Source organism: Rutidosis leptorrhynchoides, chromosome 9 (assembly GCF_046630445.1).
Source record: "Rutidosis leptorrhynchoides isolate AG116_Rl617_1_P2 chromosome 9, CSIRO_AGI_Rlap_v1, whole genome shotgun sequence".
In the NCBI taxonomy this organism is placed as follows: domain Eukaryota; kingdom Viridiplantae; phylum Streptophyta; class Magnoliopsida; order Asterales; family Asteraceae; genus Rutidosis; species Rutidosis leptorrhynchoides.
In genome coordinates, this window is record NC_092341.1 from 52,022,626 (window position 1) to 52,041,367 (window position 18,742).

Here is an 18,742-nt window from a genome sequence, read left to right on the forward strand (position 1 = left end):
TCCGGACGAGACTATTAATTGGACGTGGCACTGAAAAAGGGGGGTTATACTATGTGGACGAAGTTTCTCAACAAGGTACCATGTTACTTGCTCATGGAACACCTACGACGGAAGCTTGGTTATGGCATAGGAGGTTGGGTCACCCATCAGGCGGATATTTACATGCTTTATTTCCTTTTTTTCTTTCCGTCTAATGTTAAGTTAAATTGTGAAACTTGTATCTTGGCCAAGAGCCACCGTAGTACTTTTAAGCCTAGTTGCACATTCATATGATTAACTGGATCGGTAATTCGCAAACCGTGATTACTCATTTTGCTTGTACGGTTTATAAAAACAATTTAAGATATGTTTATTATAAAGTGTAGTAATATAGTAATCGACTCTGATTTTAGATCAAGCACTACAAGAAACTAACCCTTTCCCGATGACTAACTCGGACAACATATCGTCCTTATAGGTTTATTCGGATGAAATGTCGTCAGGGAAAATGAACATCCGGAAAAATTCGTGCGTGAAAGTTTTTTGAGATGAAACTTTGCTTCTTTTACGGAAAACGGCATGACCCATCAAGAGCTGACAACCTTTTCGGACGACATGTCGTCCGAAAATAATATTAATATATATCAATTTATTAATAATAAATAAATTAAATAAAGTTCATTCGCAGCTTTTCCGGACGACATGTCGTCCGAATTGCTCTCGGGCATTTTCCGGGTAACATAATGTCGTCAGGAAAAGCGTCGTGTTAAAAAAATATTTTTCTTGTCGTGAAGCTAGTCGATCAAACCACATAATTACGTTTTGCTATAGGAAGTGGTGACCCTTTTTTTCATTTTCACGCTTTGAGTATTTTAAATCGAAATTAATTGGTTTTAAAGTTGAATTTGCCAAACACTATTAATTAATTGTCTACGATTTAAAAACGTAATAATCAAAATGCTTAGGGCTATCGTTAAAGTACATAAAAATTTTATACAATCCGATAACTATCACATTAAAATCAAACGTAACCTTCATGCAAATTTTTTTTTTTTTTTTTTTTTTTTGCATCTTAACGGCATCGTTGCATAACAAATTAGTAATCAAATAACCATTTCAAATAGCGAGTCAAATACCCCTTTAGAATTCATGTCCCAAAAGCAGAAAAAATTCGTAATAGTGACTAATTATCCTACTTTATATTCAGTTTAATTTAATTTCATGTATATTTGATTCCAAAATCACATTGTTTACTTTACATAATAACGAATATTCAAACAGCTACTTAAACTTTATGAAAGAGGTAATGATTTTTACTTTAAAACATCACCAAAAATTGTTTGGTGGTAAAGATTAATCAAGTGCATTCTGATTAATAAACATATGCATCAAAGTAACCAAAAAGGCTCAGATTATTAGGTGGATGACTAAGATATATGAAATTATATTAACACTAATTTTTATTTCTGCAATGAAATATTCTCCTTAAGTAATCGAGTAATTTTCTTCGTTTCAGATAACATATTTACATTTACATTAACTGGTTATAAACTTCGCTAAATTTCTATCGACTTAATTCTTCACTAATATAAGATGTTTTTTCTATACACTTGCATTTCTTTTGAATTGGTACGTTGAACTAGAAAATTGAAACTTATAATATTAAGATCGGTGAAACGTGAGTTGCTTCCTCCCGCATCGGCAATACGAAGTGGCAGTGGATCGTCCAATGTTTTTCTTTTACATCAGTTTGGGATCACACAGGGGGACTAAACCACTCACATGTTCATCTCCCGTGGTTGCATAACTCGCCTCTAACTACTGCCCTAGAGGAAACCCGGACCAATCCGAGGGCATGGCCGGTAAAACCCCCCTCCCCACTGCCCCCGTAATGGTGTATCCTAGGGGATACACACATAAAAGCATCGTTTTTGTACAGTAGATGAGTAGAATGGATCAAAAAGCATAAAAGATAGCAATGTTTGACAATTTTTAGCATTTACCGTCCAACGTTCAGCAGGCCGCCCGACGTCATGCGTAAACCCTACAGGCAGCTTCTATGCTTAAGCTCTTCTATTAGGCGCGTGAGCGCCACGCAGCCACGTCAGCCACGCCGAAGTCGGTTCCGGATATTTCACATAACTAAATTAATCAGCATTTGACACGTGTTTTCCGAGAATTTCGGACACTCTACGCCTATAAATAGACCCCTTGGGTCACCACATTTGACATCTGAACTTCAGTCAGAGAGCAGTACACTTTCTCTCACACACAGTTCTTTCTCACTTTAAAACATTAACCGCTTAGCAACAGAACGCTACACGGATCAATTCTAGATTGATCCAAAGATTGATTAAGGCCACCCCACGGATTTCTCATCCGTGTTTCGGGACTGCAGGGATTACTTCCCCTGGACAAACATCAATCGACAACATATCTCTCAACATTAGGCTGTTATTGTGCTGTACTGGTACCTTTCATCCGCTATACGGAAAATAGTACCAACATATGGCGCCATCTGTTTCGAAGAATCACTCAACTCTCAAGAACAGAAGAGATAATAATCATAGAATAATACCCGTTGAAGCAAACATAATACATGCATGGCATGCCGGACAACGGAGAAAAGCAGTGGCATTAGAAGATTGGAAGCAAGAGTTAATTGCTTTTCCTTCTATGTTTAATACTAATCCGTCTGATGCTCTTGTGGTGATAGAAGCCCTTATAGCAAATTATATTGTTAGAGGAATATATACTGATACTGGAGTAAATTAGATATGATGTATGAACATTGTTTTGTACAATTACCGGAAAGAGTAAAAGAGAAGATGAAAGACACGCTTGTTCCTTTAGCTAGTTTTGTCAATGATCCGTCATGGTCAGAAGGAAGTATAATTTTAGAAGTAGTGTTGGGAAAATCACCATTCAAAAGGACAGCTCATATCGAGTTTCTTGTAGTAAAAGCAAATTCACAATATAATGTCATTTTGGTGCGTTCAGCTATAATGACATTTGGAGCTGTGACATCAACGGTACATGAAACGATGAATTTTCCTGTGCTAGCCGGCATTGCAACACTATACGCAGAACGGGGAAGAGTAATAGAATGTGTGAAAATAAATCGAACCACTGTTATGCCAATCATTCATGAAGATGGGTCCATTCTACCTAACACATCATTTCCAGATCAGAAAATTATCGTTGGAAGCACATTAACACTGGAAACAAAAGACAAACTTTATAATATTTTAGCAGCCAATTTAGATGTGTTTGCGTGGCAAGTTTCTGACATGACTGGAGTACCACACCACATTGCTGAGCATAAGCTTAATATCAATCCTAATATTCCACCAGTGTGTCAAAAGAAAAGAGGCATGGCTCCTGAACGGACAAAGTTCCTTAGAGAAGAAGTTAGAAATTTGGTGGAAGCCGGGATATTAAGAGAAGTCAAGTATCAAACATGGGTAGCAAATCCAGTAATGGTGAAAAAACCAGATAACACAGGATGTGTGTGGATTTTACGGATATAAATAAAGCTTACCCGAAAGATAATTACCCTTTGCCATAAATAGATTGGAAGGTGGTGTCAGTAAGTGGATATCAGTTTAAGTCTTTTTTGGATGCCTACAAGGGGTACCATCAGATTCTCATGGTAGTACGAGATCAGGATAAAACAGCCTTTCACACGGCGGATGGAATTTTTTGTTATGTAAAAATGTCTTTTGGGTTAAAGAATGCAGGAGCAGCTTATAAATGTGTCATTGATATGGCATTTAGAGATCAAATAGGCAGGAATGTAGAGGCCTATGTTGATGATATTGTCATTAAAAGCCATACGGAGGAAAGCATGCTTAGAGATATTCTTGAGACTTTTGAGTCATTACGCAAGATTAATATGAAGTTAAATCCCAAAAGTGTACTTTTGGTGTAGAAGAGGGCAAATTTTTGTGTCATATTGTTACGGAGAGGGGAATTAAGGCAAATTCGAAGAAAATTCAAGCGATTGAGAATATGGCTTCTCCGAAAATAAAGAAAGAAGTACAAAGCTTGAATGAAAGGTTAGCAGCATTAACAAGGTTTTTATCCAGAGTAGCAGAACGTTCATTGCCATTCGTGAAGGTTTTAAAGAGTTGTTTGAACAAGAAGGATTTTTCATGGACGGCAGAAGCCGAAGCATCTTTTCAGGATGTTAAACAACTTTTAAAGGAGTTACCAACATTAACTGCACCAATAGCAGGAGAAACGTTAATTTTATATATGGTAGTATCAGCAGAAGCCATTAGTTCAGTTTTGATCGCAGAACGGAATAGGGTGCAAATGCCAATATATTTCGTCAGAAAGTTGTTACAACAAAGTGAAATTAATTATCCACCCATTAAAAAATTGGTATATGCTCTAGTGCACAACTAGACGGATGAGACGATATTTTCAAGGACATCCAATTCTTCTTTTAACAGATCAACCAATAAAACAAATCCTTAAACATCCAGAGTCATTAGGACGTTTAGCAAAATGGGCAGTTGAGCTAGGGGAATATGAAATAAATTTTTCACTAAGGCATGCAGTTAAAGGGCAGATCCTAGCAGATTTTCTTTTAGAGACGACTGAAAAAGTAAATTATTCAAGAGAAATTGCAAACAATAATTGCATGTGGGAGTTACATACTGATGGAGCATCAAGTGAGGAGGGAGTAGGTGCAGGATTAGTACTCACAAGTCTAGAAGGGGAAGAGCATACGTATGCGCTTAATTTTTTTTATGCATCAAATAATGAAGCGGAATATGAGGTGCTGCTCTCCGGCCTCCGCATAGCGTCTGAGATGGGAATCAAGCATTTACGTGCTTATGTGGACTCTCATATTGTTGCGCATCAAGTCAATGGTGCATTTGAAGCAAAAGATATATCAATGAAGCGATATTTACAGTTGGTTGAAACAATTTCAAAGAATTTTGAAACTTTGGAAGTTGTGCAAATATCAAGAAACAAGAATAAAAAAGCAGATGTGTTGAGCAAATTAGCATAATAACATTTGATCATTTGCATAAGAAAGTTTTGGTGGAAGTTTTGAAGGATAAGTCAATTGATGAAAAGGTTGTAATAGCAACAGTTAAGGAAGGGGAATCATGTTGGATGACTCCCTATGTTAAGTATTTGCAAGACGGATCACTGCTAGATGACGTCACGGAAGCAAGACGGATAAAGGTAAGTGCTCCGCTTTATGTATTGGAGAGCGGCGTACTCTACAGAAAATAACTCAAGGGTTCAAACTTGAGGTGTTTAGTACCACGACAAGCTGTAGATGTGGTGAAAGAGATGCATGAAGGTTTGTGTGCACATCATTCTGGTTATAGAACCATTGTAGCACTGATCATGAGACAAGGATATTATTGGCAAACAATTTACAGAGACACATCTGACCACAATCAAAGCATGTGATGATGTCAATGACATGGAACCGTTCATGTAACACCCCGTCAGAACACACTAATGGAATATTAACTTCTGGTCCCATAGGTAACGGTCACGCCCTCTGTATGAGAATTTTTTGAAAAGTAATCGCATTTATTTAAAATGTATTGTCATTAAAGTAAATAATTCAAAACATTTGATGTAATGACAAAAGTAAATAATTCATAAACATTATTTAAAAGAAAATAGTTTCAAATGCGATCAATATTGTTCTTGACAAAAAGACCCATGCTGGACTCCAATCCAGTGTATGCACCACGTAAGCACATAGTCATCAAAGCAATGCGGAAGTTAAGTACCTTTAAGAACCTGAGATAAAACATGAAAACGATCAACAAAAATATTGAGTGAATCTACAGGTCTAAGTAAATCAGTTTATCTTTGTTAGACCACGAGATTTAGTTCAAAGCAGTAAAAATTATACAACAGTTATGAGCACCTGAATATAAAGCTTTAACCCGCAGATAGCTTATTAGCGCTACACGTCTTCCTTTACCTCATATTGCAAATGCTGATCAAGCATTCGGTAACAAATTTATAAGCATCCAAGTCTGTAGACTGAGGTTTGGCAAACCTACGGTACCATCCTTATAGTTCGAGCCTTACAAAGTAATTAATATATTCAAGCTAGAGGTTTTTGAATCTAACTCATTGTGTATATTCAGTTTAGTACTCATGTCTAATGCATAAAACAGTTTAAACCAGCATGTTATCTCAACCCAAAAAGTAAAAATGTATGGGACTGTAGACTCACCTTGAGTGCACTTGACAAATCACAAGCAAAAGTAGTCGAGTTACAATGACCGAGTAGTGCAACCTAATGTACCATTTTACAGTTACATAAGTTTTGTTTCAAAATACAGACTCACAGTTTAGTTGCCCTATTGCTCAGATCGACGTAATCGTATAGTAAAAGTCAACACATAAGTCAACTAGTCAAGCAAGTCAACAAAAGTCAAACTTGGTCAACCTAAGTCAACTACATTAGTAGTTCATGTCAATGATGTAACAAAGTCAAACCAAGGTCAACTCATAAGTTTCATATAGTCATTTAGTCAAATAACGTTTACTAGTTTAGCTATCGTACGTTTTCACATCAGTCATGCAATCGGACAAGCATAGTTCATAAATGACACAACAAACAATTATGAGAAGCTCCAGATCATAATTTAATGTCATAAGCTTTCTAAAAAGGCCAAGCAAACTATCATACGGTTCCTAGAACTTATGTAGCATGCAAAACATTCAAGTTCAGTTTCTGTTTGCGCATCAGTTTTATTTTAATTCTCATTTAATCTAGAAAATAGCAATTAACAAACGACCAATTGGAGATGGTTTTAAACACTCCAAATTATTAGTGGTAAAAATATAAAAGGAAACCATGAAGCCAATTTGTAAAGTTTTAACCAACTTTTCGGACTTTCTGATTTAGACAGAATCTGGACCTTTGGTTTCGGCGCACATTTAACACATAGCAATTAAGACTTTCATTGCTAGACATGTAAACATGATATGCTAATCAATATACATAAAACAACATACCAGAAGTACAAAGTCCAATTCAACTTCTACTTCATGCTAGACAATTATTTGTGCAAAATAGACAGATTCGATCCCATTCAGGTAGTCGTTTCGGGGTCGATTATACAAGCATCTAGAAATAATTAGCATGTGAAGTCTACATGATACATTAAGTACTAATCATGCACTTTACAGAATACAAAATCTTGGGTAGCAAAAAGCATGTTAAATGGTCGTTTGGTCCATGAACTCCTTACTAGTCAACACGTTGTAGCACAAACATTCAAGTAATCATAAAATGACTTTTACAAATCCGATTACTATGATATCCTAGTCCATTTTATGTATTTTTCAATTCTCTATCCATCTAGAATTAGTTCATAAACCAATTCAAAACACACAAATTGCAGTTTCGAAATATAGCATAATTATATACCGAAACTTCAAATGAGCATAACTTAGGCTATACTAAACGAAATCATGCGATTCAAGCGAGCAAACTCAATAGTTTTTTACAAAATATTCAATAGTAACCACGCTAAGATCAGTAGGACATCATTTTATCACAGTAAAATGTCATGTGTTATTTACGATGGCATGTGCTAGCTTAACCTTTCTTCCTCCATAGTATAAATAAGAATGTAGGGTTCATTTGTTAGTAGGCTGAGATTTTTTAAGTGTGTGTTTATCACATTATCTCCCATTTCTCTTGTAAATATGACTATGAGTTGGTATTCATCAATAAACTAGTCATTTCGAGTATTTCCTTCGATTCTATTTCTTCGTTTGTAGAATTCAAGGCATACTTAGATCTTCTACGATTCATATCCTAGAAAGATCATATCAATTGGTATCAGATTTAGCTTACAATTCCTAGGGTTTCAAATAAGAATATCACAAAAAAAGTTACTGTTCGTCCGAAAAAACAAAAAAATATATTCGGCAGGAATTAATTCTGTTGATTGATGGTCAAATCAATGTTTACAGGAAGATTCGCAAGGATTTGGTGATCATTTCTACATAATTTCATAGTTGAATTCGTTGTTTTGAGCAAGTTCTGCTCAAAAATTGATGATCTAAGGTTTCGAACAAAATTTCATCAGATTCATCATTTCAATGTGTTTTTAGATCGATTCTTACCTGAGAAGTGTAAATCGGAGATGTAGGAACAATAAACGTTCAAAATCATCGAATTTTGCAGATTCTCCACCGTCCGCTGCCGTGGTGCCACCGCTGTTTGATCGCCGGAGTTATAACAAATTTTTTCTGTTGAAGATGAGTACTTGCTGCTCACACACACGAGTCAGTCAAGGTTCAGCTTATCACAAATCTCGGCGGTACATTTCACTCGGCTGTAATCCTCGAGCGTACGGTTGCATTCAGTATGGTTAAAATTCATACGGTTGATTTCAGTCTTGCTTCTTCGTTAATCTGGTGGAATACTTAGAACCCTAAATTTTGGATGTTGAAAGGGAATAGAATCCAGTCGCTTCTTTTTCATGAGGGCAAGTGGTATTCTTGGGCTTAAATAACAAATTGGGCCAACACAATTTTTATTGGACTAAATCAATATTGACAAAATAAATTGTGGTGGAATTAAATATTGCTGTTGGGCTTACTGTTGCATTGATTCTAATTGTTGGGTTTAATAAAAGTTTATATTGATTATTTCTAGTGTGTGCAACCGAGAATTTTTAAGAAATTTCAGAAATAACCTGCGCGGGGAAGTTGTTGACTCGAGTTGATAACGGGCACGAGGATTATTAGGTGTTGATTTCGACAAATTCTCCTTAATAACTAACGATAATACGTCTCTTCCAGATCCTCCAAAACAAATTGGAACCGTTAAGGAGTACTATGAGAAATTTTATGCTTGGTTTAAAAAGATGAAAATTTTTATGGAATATACAGAATTTTATGGTACTCATCTGTTTGTTTCGGGGTTACGGTCTGAAATTAAAAAAAGACGTTATCATTTTCAGACCCAAAAATCTTCGCGATGCTTATTGTTTAGCGGCTTTACAAGGAGATATGCAAGCGGTTGCACAAAGAAAGTCAACAAATCTTCCTATCTCAACACCATATGCGAGTGTCCAACCCATAAAAGATATATCTTCGTTATCTAATACCATGGCGTTAATAAGTGCACCACAATTTAGCACTCAAATGACTCTCAGTACAACACTACTTGATGATGTGAACAAGAGCAATACAATGAGTTCCAAATGGTAGATAACTCAAATGGAGCTAGATGACAGACTTGCAAAAAACTTGTGCCTCCGTTGTGATAAAGTGTACACGCCTGGACATAAATGTAGTGGACGAAGTTGTACAGTTGAAATATTGCCGAGAACTGATTGTGTAATGCAAACTAGTGTTGATGAAGCAATCCATGAAGACAAAATGGTGATGGATAAACAGAATGACAGCAATGAAGTCATTCCACATCTTTCTTTGAATGCCTTATGGGGAACTAGTGCATTCCAAACAATGAGACTTAACGGTCGTGTTCAATAACAAGTGGTGCATATAATAGTTGATGTAAATAGCACCCACAATTTTCTAGACTTGAACATGGCAAAACGATTTGGTTATCGACTTAACTCGGTTGACTCATTGCAAGTAATTGTACCTGGAAGCAACACAATTGTGACAACTAGTGCATGTGATGAATTTGAATGGAAACTGAATGGAAAACTTTTCACGAGTTCAATGATCATCATACCCTCAGTGGTTGTGACATGGTACTAGGACTCCAATGGTTAAAGACCTTAGGAGACACAATATGGAAGTTCGACGTACCCAAAATGTTATTCAATTACAAGGGTTACTGATTGGAATTACGAGACACGCCACACCGAGCCCATAAAGTTGTTCTTAATACGCTTATTGAGAACAAGAATCAGTCCGTGCAAGGAGGATTTCCAATCAACGCTTTAATCTCTCCGGACAATATTGTTGTGGATACCAATGATGAGTCAGTTACGGTAATCACCGGAAATGATGATCCGAATGTGGTAGACACTACGAATGATGAGTCAGTTATGGTAATCAATGTAAATGATGAGCCAGATGTGGTAGACACTAGAAATGATGAGTTGGTTACGGTTAACACTGAAACCTTTGATGACGTTTTCCCACACGCGCTAAAAGAAGAGTCTGAATTGTGTGATGATGAAATGGTTGAGGAGATAAATAGTTCTACGCATAAACCAGTTACACCATTTCAATGGATAGATGCAATCCTTGTTGAACCTAAATGTCATGTTGAAGTTTTTCCTTTGAGATCACATCGAAATGGTGACAAAAAGGCTCAACCGACAATTATAGATGCTGAAAATGAAAATGTAAATGCGGGAAAATTTGACATGCGAAATGAACATGCTTATACCTGCTGGGTCAAGCAACATCGACTGAAGCTTCACAAATTTCTGACAGAAGCAACGATAACCAATAGTTCTCGTGAATTCACGCAACCAGTTCATCTCATCAATCACAGAGAGCTAGTACCATTTAGCACAATTTTTGGGATGCGGGGTTGCGAAGAGCGAATCAAGAATATGTTAGAGTTTTATTTGTGGAATAAATGGAAGACTAAATGTAGTCATACATACAATAGTCCGGTAGCATGCTATTACGTCGAATGTATTATTTTTACAGAGAGCTACCACTACGGAGATCGTTCGAACATGATCATGATTGATGCTACAATTGTTCTTGACCGAGGAAAACCTATGATACTTGTTAGTAGGTCGTTTGTATTTAATAGGGGAAGATCTTTTCACTGTTTAATCGGGTTCAAACTCAATACTGCTGTGAAGTCAATTGACATCACTAGTGCTGTGATTCCGTCTCCAAGGAGATTCTTGAAGTTCAGAATCTTTTCATGGAGATTTGACTCTATTGTGGCCACCAGCACATTCGTTTTTGACCGAGGAAAGCTCGTGATAATTGTTGAAAACACGTCCGTTTTCGATCGTGGAAGGTTTTGGTGCATTTTGGTTTAACATGATCTACAACTAGCCATGGACACTATTACTACACATGCTTTGGGATAAGCATGTTTTGAAGAAGAGGGGATTGTCATGTGTTATTTACGATGGCATGTGCTAGGCACATGCCAATCTTAACCTTTCTTCCTCCATAGTATATAAAAGAATGTAGGGTTCATTTGTTAATAGGCTGAGATTGTTAAGTGTATGTTTATCTTATTCTCTCCCATTTCTCTTGTAATTGTGACTATGAGTTGGTATTCATCAATAAACTTTCGAGTATTTCCTTCGATTCTATTTCTTCATTTGTAGAATTCAAGGTATACTTAGATCTTCTACGATTCGTATCCTAGAAAGATCATATCATAAAATCAGATTCATCATGAATTCCCAACGAAACCCTAATTACACATATCTTGTTAACCGTTTATCGAAATCGCGCGTTATCTATGTGCAAAATTAATAGTTTTTGAGAGAAATCCAAATATGCAATAATATTAACATTATTTAACATGTAAAAATCAGTTAGGGTCTACTCAAATTTTTGGATTAAATAAAATAGCATGTACGGTCATATAACGAACAAATCGGACATACACGCGTCATGGTTTGAGCACTAGACACCATAATAACCCCATATATGTAAATAATAATAAAATCTAGAAAAATAGAGTTTTTAGATCATACCCTAATCACACAATTGTTGGTATAGATGCATAGATGAGAATGGTACGAGCACGGATCCGTATTCAATTGAACGATCAAGCAAGGATTGAGGATTATTGATGAATGGTGAAGATGTTGACTTTTTTAGGGGTTTAGGACTGCACAATTTCGTGGTTTTAGGAAGGTGGAAGGAAAGAATATGCAGCTTATTTGTTTAATGAATAATTAGGGCTAGGTTTCCTTATATATGTCCAATTCCACAAGTGGGCTAGAAAAACTAAGTAATGGACTCCCCTAAGGAAAGGATTTCGGCCAAGTGGCTAGAAAAAGGGTCCTTGGGCCTATTTTGACTAGTTAGATCATTCCTTGTGTAGCCCGTTAGGTGTCGTTTGTTGAAACTGCAAACCAGAACGTTAATTGATCGTTCTAACAAATTCTACGCGTTTTAAATTTATAAAATTTCCAATAAATTAAAAGTACTTTAAAATCATAATAATTGTATAAAATAATCATTAAGATTGAATTATCATTCGTTTCATTGCCTAGTGTTGATAACCGAACCCGTAAAGTTGGGACGTTACCCGAGCGTTGGCCAATATTCTCAAGTGTTTAATTTATTTTAGTTCCAATATATTAAATACATTTTTAAAGTTAATAATCATTAAAAATAATTATTAAAACGTTATCCGTGTTTTTCGTTGTCTCAAAAGAGGTTTTGCCGATTTTCTCTAACCGTACGTTTTTGTCACGCTGTCTAAGTTTCTCGCATACTTCTAAACCAAAGTACGAAATCATTTAATATGTAGCACATATTAAAATAGTATACTTAAAAGAAAAAGTTATAGCATATAAATTCATTAGAATTTAACTAACGGTCGTTAAGTATTTAACGAAAAGTTAACGAAAAAAGTCGGGTTGTTACATTAGCTACCAGTTATTGAAAATTTCATCCCGAAATTTTGGTTAGTACCATCCGTCAGTGTTGCATTGGGGAAAATAGATGCGGGTACTTTCGTTTCGTGTGATCTTCTCGCTCTTACGTGAGTTTGAGTTCTCTTTGAAGGTTCAAACGAAATCTTACAGTAGAAATTATGCTTTGTTTGAGTTGTTTGAGCTGACGGTCCAAGACGTCTATGGGCTCTTAGATGAAAGGAAGTTTGGTGTCCAAGCGTATCCCAAAGAGATGAATGATATAGGTTTACTTTGCTAAGTGTTTCTCCAAATTTCAAACTTGAAAGATATCATGATTGTTCTACTTTAGTCTCTCGCCTTCATGATTTACGAAAAAGTTGTTAAGATTTTCACTCTCGTGGTGAATACTAGTTTATTGTTGGTAGAGTTCCTCACATTTGAGGAATGGAATAAGGAGATTCCCTTATGCGAAAAGTGTGAGTGTAATGAGGGAATAAGTTTTCTTCTTGGTGTAGCCGCCTCGAGCATCTTGTTGTCGAATGTTAAAATAAACGAGATAGTATACATTTAGTTATGTATATTTTGAAGTTGAATAATAGTTGACACTTTGTCAGGAGCATAAAGATAGATGACAACGAAGAAAAGTATAGCCTCGGGTTGTGTGATATATAGGGTCTCGGTGTTTTCAGATGGAAAAAAAGAAAACAACATATTCATGTAACATAGTACATATGGCGATGAGGTCGATCAAGCATCATCACCATCACGAGCCATTAGAACTTCGGTATGACTTACTGTAATATAACCACGTTGATCAGGCGTCATTATATTACATTAATCCATACTTCCATTCCAACATCACTCCATCAAGTAAAAGAGAATATAATCCCGGAGAACGAAAATGAACAAGGTGTAATGGCATCTTAAATAAAAACTCCTATTTAATCGAAAAGATCTAGTAATCTATGAAGGTGTGTTTCCCGAGGGAAATTAGTAAATGATAGTTCTCGTCAATGTGTTCAAGGTCGATCAGTGTTTCTTCTCAACAGAGTAGCACACCAAATTAGTGCCAATAAAAGCAACGCTATAAAAAAAATACACATGCAAGAAGTAGTGAAGCATAGAAACGAGCAGTAATAGTAGTGGATCCTTAGTAGTGATAAGTAGTAGCGATCGATAGTAGTGATAGTAGTAGAGGTAGTGACGTAACAATCGTGAAGTTTTCGCAGCGCTAGTGGATAGTAAGCTGGGACGGTGATGAAAAATGTGGGGAGACAGAACTCCCAAACTACTGTGACCAATGATGTAGTCCTCATCCTTACATGTATCAATCTTACGCTTACGTGGGTTGTCAGAAAGTGGCATAGTACGGGTTGCACAATACATCAATTACCCTCAAATTTATACAAGATTCAAACACTACAAATAAGCACACACAACTAACGATCACTTAAAACCCGGTTATTATAGCACTTTTAATGTAAATATCCGTTTCAAGTTCATCCCAAGAGAGCGGTCTAAGTCGAATAATTGAAACTATTAATTGTCTAAGGGTTTGTTTGATTTGGGGTTTTGATTGATTTTAACTAACAACTAAAACTCGCACAAGTAAACAAAAACTTAAACTAATAAGTATAACTAGCAACAAGTAGCAAGTAACTAAATATTGAGATCTAAATCAATTAACTAAGTAGTGTTCACTTACCTAATCCTCTCTATGTTTGGATTGCCCCGTTTTACCCAAATTGCTATTGTATTAGTTGTTGAACTATTAAATGTTTAGCACCCCTACTAAACCTTAATCAAATTACACTTTTCAAACTCACATAAGCATTGTATTCTAAGTTTAAGTTAATTATGAGCGGTCATTGAGATTATTCTTGGGTTGAAATCACTTAGAACCCTTCAACTATCAAAATCACTTAAGATAATCAAACACCACTATGTTGACTAAAGGCCAATTGAAAACCAACCTAAACTAAGAACACAATCATTTGAAATTCCCAATTTAGTTGTCTATATCACTTAGAGTTTTGAAGCACAAATTGTTTCACTACTTAAATCACTTATAGAGATACACAATCCATGTAATCAAAGTAATTCCTAAAACAAATACATAGCAATGGATCTCATAGCTAACACAATAATACTTGCTCATGTATTTCATTTAAACAACTTTATTCAATTGATTTAGGGCAAATTCTTACACTATAGATTCATAGATAAGCAAACACAATCAAATTAGCCAAGTATGGCTAAGATTACACTAATCATAATCATTGAAACACAAATAAACATCATGTTAAGCTATTACAAGTATTCAATTCAAAACTAGAGAAATAAAGGTGGAGATTACAACCCAATTGATAAACTAGATAGATCTAATGATAAGATTGCTTGAGCTTTTGCTTGATCTTTCAAATTAGCCTTAATCTCCACTTGGATGATGAAATTAGGGTTTTGGGTTGAAAAATCGTTATAAAAACTACAGCTCTCTCCTTGAAACCCTATCACCTTCCTTTTATACTTGCCAAAAATTCTGCACTAAAAACAGCGAGGTGCGCCGCACCTAGAGGAGGTACGTCGCACCGTATAACGTGGGACAGAGGTGTGCTGCACCTTTAAGGTGGTGCACCGCATCTTATAACTGAACTTCTGATCTTCAAGTTCTGAATTTGAATTTTGGCTTTTTAGTGTTAAGGTGCACCGCTTTCTGGATCTGGTGCGCCGCACCACTCTACTGCACTTCCAAAATCTTCATTTTTCACTTGAAAATGCCCATTTTGCAATCCCTTTCCACTTTGGATCATGCCCTACACTTTGGTTCACTAAATAGGCTCGATTTTAGTCAATTTTACACCAATTTGAGCTTTAAGCCTTGAACCAACACTTTTGCGCATATATATAACTTTCGGGCTCAATGATCCTCAAAACCGAGTGTAATGAAGTAGATATTGCGAGGTAAAACGTGTATAATTTGAGCAATATCAAACCACCTACATTTGAACCTTGCTTGTCCTCAAGCAAGCATAAAACAAACAAGACTTGGAGAATCGCCACTAGAAAATATTAACAAGCTAATTATAATGTCCAAAGTGCAAAAGTTGAGCATTTAAGGATACCTCTAAGAATATGCACTTGGGAGGCTCGAATATTCTCCAAAAACTTGAACTTGCTAAGGACCAAGCATAACATCAACTCTTCTTCTTCTACTACTAGCAAAAACTCAACACAATACTGTTGATGCGTTTTATGTAAGTCCCTAGACATGCATTTTTATGTAAGTCCCTAGACATCTAACCTATGTCTATTGCAGGTACTTCAGTTGATGGGATACCATGATCGCTCGTTATTACCCTATCTGTGTTTGTATGCGGTTACAGGTACTGCAAGAACGCGATATGGATGTTTGACTATGTTAGACTTAGTCAGACGTGCGAGTGAAGTCTCACTCATAATGCTGACAGGATCATACGCACGGTTGATACTGAGCTAAGTCACAATTATAACCTAAATGAGATGACCCGAGTGAGTGATCACCCGTACGGCTGATGAAGCCAACACGTACGTGTGATGGATGACGCGTACGGGTGAGTCAACAGCAGAGGTATATAAGTGTTATGTTCTTCATTTTAGGTTAAGCCTCTCTCAAACACACCACTCAGATCTGGTAAAAACCCTAATTCGATTCTCTCTCAACCCAAATCACTCCTGGTAGTGAATAATAGCTCTAGGCATTAATCTAATCACACCCTTGTTGTGGTTTGACTAATTTAATCCCAAAAAGCTCCTCATATTCACTAGTTATGGTTTGATTCACTAATTCCGCCTTTATGTGAATTAAACCTGTTGATTTCGAAGTTCCTAGTCATGTTTCATTATTGGTATCAGAGCGTTGGTTGTGATTTCAACATCATCTAGTGATTTTTGGTGATTAATGAGTTTATTATTTGGGTTTTTTTTTGAGTTAAAAGTGATTTTAATCAAAAAAGAATCATTTTTACGCGTGTAATTTTTTTAGAGAGTGTGTTTATGTTAGTTTAGTGCTAATCCAGCTTTTAGACGAAGAAATTGAGGTTTAGTATCAATTTCTAGGGTTTTTGGGTGATTTGAGCTGAACAACCGTTCACACGAGTGGGTCAACATTTTTGATCACACACACGGTTGACCACACGGTTGACTGTCACTCGTGAACTCACACGCACGGGTTAGCATAACCTTTTGAGGTTAAGTGACTACAGTCTGATCACACGAGTGATCACGCGGTTGACAGTGACACGTACGAGTAATCACACGGGTGATTTTCACTCGCACGTTTGAGACTTTGTGACTGGTTCTTTTGGTTAAGTTGTGAACGTACGACTGAGTAGTGACACGTATGCTTGAAACTGTGACACGTACGGTTGATACTATCACACGTACGGTTGATATCTTAAACCGCACGATTTACCTTTGGTAAAGTTTTCATGATGTTTATTTCAAACGACTATGCGTTGGCTGCACCGTTAGTTCAGAGCATTACGAATATGACTCAACGATTACTTCTTGCTGAGAGTGAATCAGGAAGTGGTACGAAATGTCCGAGGTTAATGAATATGGATAATTATTCTACTTGGAAGTCGAGATTTAAGATTCGATCTGATGGTCAGGACACGAAACTTTGGAAGTACATTGAAACCGAATTTCAATGGCCACGTTCACCTGTGACAAATGAACTGTATACATTACATAATATGCCTTCAGAAGAACGTGATGAGTATAACTTGGAAAATAAGATGTACTGTAACTTGACAAGTGCTCTTGATGGCCCGATTTTCCATCAATTTCTATGTCACGATAATTCGTTCAAGATATAGGAAGCACTTCGTACCTTCAATGAAGGGAATTCATCTTACAGAACAAGAAAAGGGTTAGAACTGAAAGCTGAGTTTGATCGTTTTCACTGGCAAGTTGGAGAGTCTATTACAGAATTGGTTGAAAGATATCGTCATTTGCTGGCTGAAATACACAAGCATGATGTAACCATTGAAGAGAAAGACAAAGTAACATGTCTAGCTGGAGCATTACCGTTAGAATGGAATGGTTTCATATTAACTATGAAGACCAGTGGAGAATTAGCTACTGCTACAGTGAACTCGTTTATTACAAGACTTCAGTAAGAAGAACTAAAGTTGTTAAACAAAGTCAAGAGGTCTAAACAAGTTTAAGACACGAAAATGTATTGTCCAAATGGTTATACACCGCCTAAGTCAGCTCATGCACCATTTCAAACAGCTTTTGCTACGAACAATCAGAATATGTATGGTTTGAATGTAAGCAGTGCACCTATTCATCAAACTTCGTATCCACCACAAGTTTCACCATGTTCTCTCGATACTCAATCACAGCCTACTACCAATACTACAGAGTCATCTACACCGACTGCATCAGATGTTCTTTCTGCACTTAAGATTAAAAACATGAGGAAAGCTGGGAAAGAAAAAATAAGTGAAGATATAGCTTTGCTATCAAGCCTTGTTAACTCTTATGACAGTTATCTTGATGGTCGTGTGGGTAACATTCATCTAACAATAGAAGATTATCATCAGCTTGATAAAGATGAAGTTGAAAAGATGGATATTATGTGGGGTATGGCAAATCTTGTGAGACGAGCTAGAGATTATGAAGAGTGAACTGGAAAACCAATCAGTCTGACCAAAGATACAAAACTGGGTTTTGATATGAATTCTGTTACTTGTTACAACTGTGGAGAATTAGGTCATTTTTCAAGACAGTGCACAAAACAGAAGAAGTAGGGTAATCGTAATCCGTTCAAGAATCAGAACTACAGTTCTCAGAGTCAATCTACAAAGCGTGAGATTTACATTACTGATAAAGTAAATGAAGCTAATACAGCTGAGGATCCAAACAAAGCTTTAGTTGTCATTCATGGAGACGATGATGATTGGTCTATCAAGTTGAATGTTGATGATCAACAACCTAAAGCTAACATGGCCAAGATTTCTGAAGAAAAAGAAGACTGTGTCATCGGTCAAAGTATAATTGAGAAGCTGACTGCTCGTGCTGAAAGAGTTAAAAAGTTATCACGAATCATTCGGAAAGAGAAGATTCAAAAGATGGCTAAAGATAAATTCAAGAAGGCACGTGATTCAGTTCCTCGTACACCAGAATCTGGAAGTATTTCACCAACATCGTCAGAGGAC

General features: G+C 36.4%; 2 protein-coding genes across 2 annotated transcripts; both read left to right on the forward strand.

Moving 5' to 3' along the window:
- The first annotated feature begins 2,756 nt into the window (after positions 1–2,756).
- Positions 2,757–3,509, forward strand: LOC139868046 (uncharacterized). The gene has a single exon (XM_071856384.1). It carries the CDS (start codon positions 2,757–2,759, stop codon positions 3,507–3,509), a length of 753 nt encoding a protein of 250 aa, XP_071712485.1.
- A 185-nt stretch (positions 3,510–3,694) lies between these two features.
- Positions 3,695–9,201, forward strand: LOC139868047 (uncharacterized). Its single transcript, XM_071856385.1, has 5 exons — positions 3,695–3,895; positions 3,946–4,290; positions 4,379–4,981; positions 5,026–5,181; positions 8,881–9,201. The coding sequence occupies exons 1-5, from the start codon at positions 3,695–3,697 to the stop codon at positions 9,199–9,201; spliced, it is 1,626 nt and encodes a 541-aa protein (XP_071712486.1).
- The last annotated feature ends 9,541 nt before the right edge of the window (positions 9,202–18,742 follow it).

Coding starts and splice junctions, on each gene's coding strand:
- LOC139868046 (XM_071856384.1), top strand. CDS start 2,757: ATGATGTATGAACATTGTTTTGTACAATTACCGGAAAGAGTAAAAGAG.
- LOC139868047 (XM_071856385.1), top strand. CDS start 3,695: ATGTCTTTTGGGTTAAAGAATGCAGGAGCAGCTTATAAATGTGTCATT. Junction 3,896..3,945: donor TGAAGTTAAATCCCAAAAGT/GTACTTTTGGTG, acceptor ATTGTTACGGAG/AGGGGAATTAAGGCAAATTC. Junction 4,982..5,025: donor ACAAGAATAAAAAAGCAGAT/GTGTTGAGCAAA, acceptor CATTTGCATAAG/AAAGTTTTGGTGGAAGTTTT.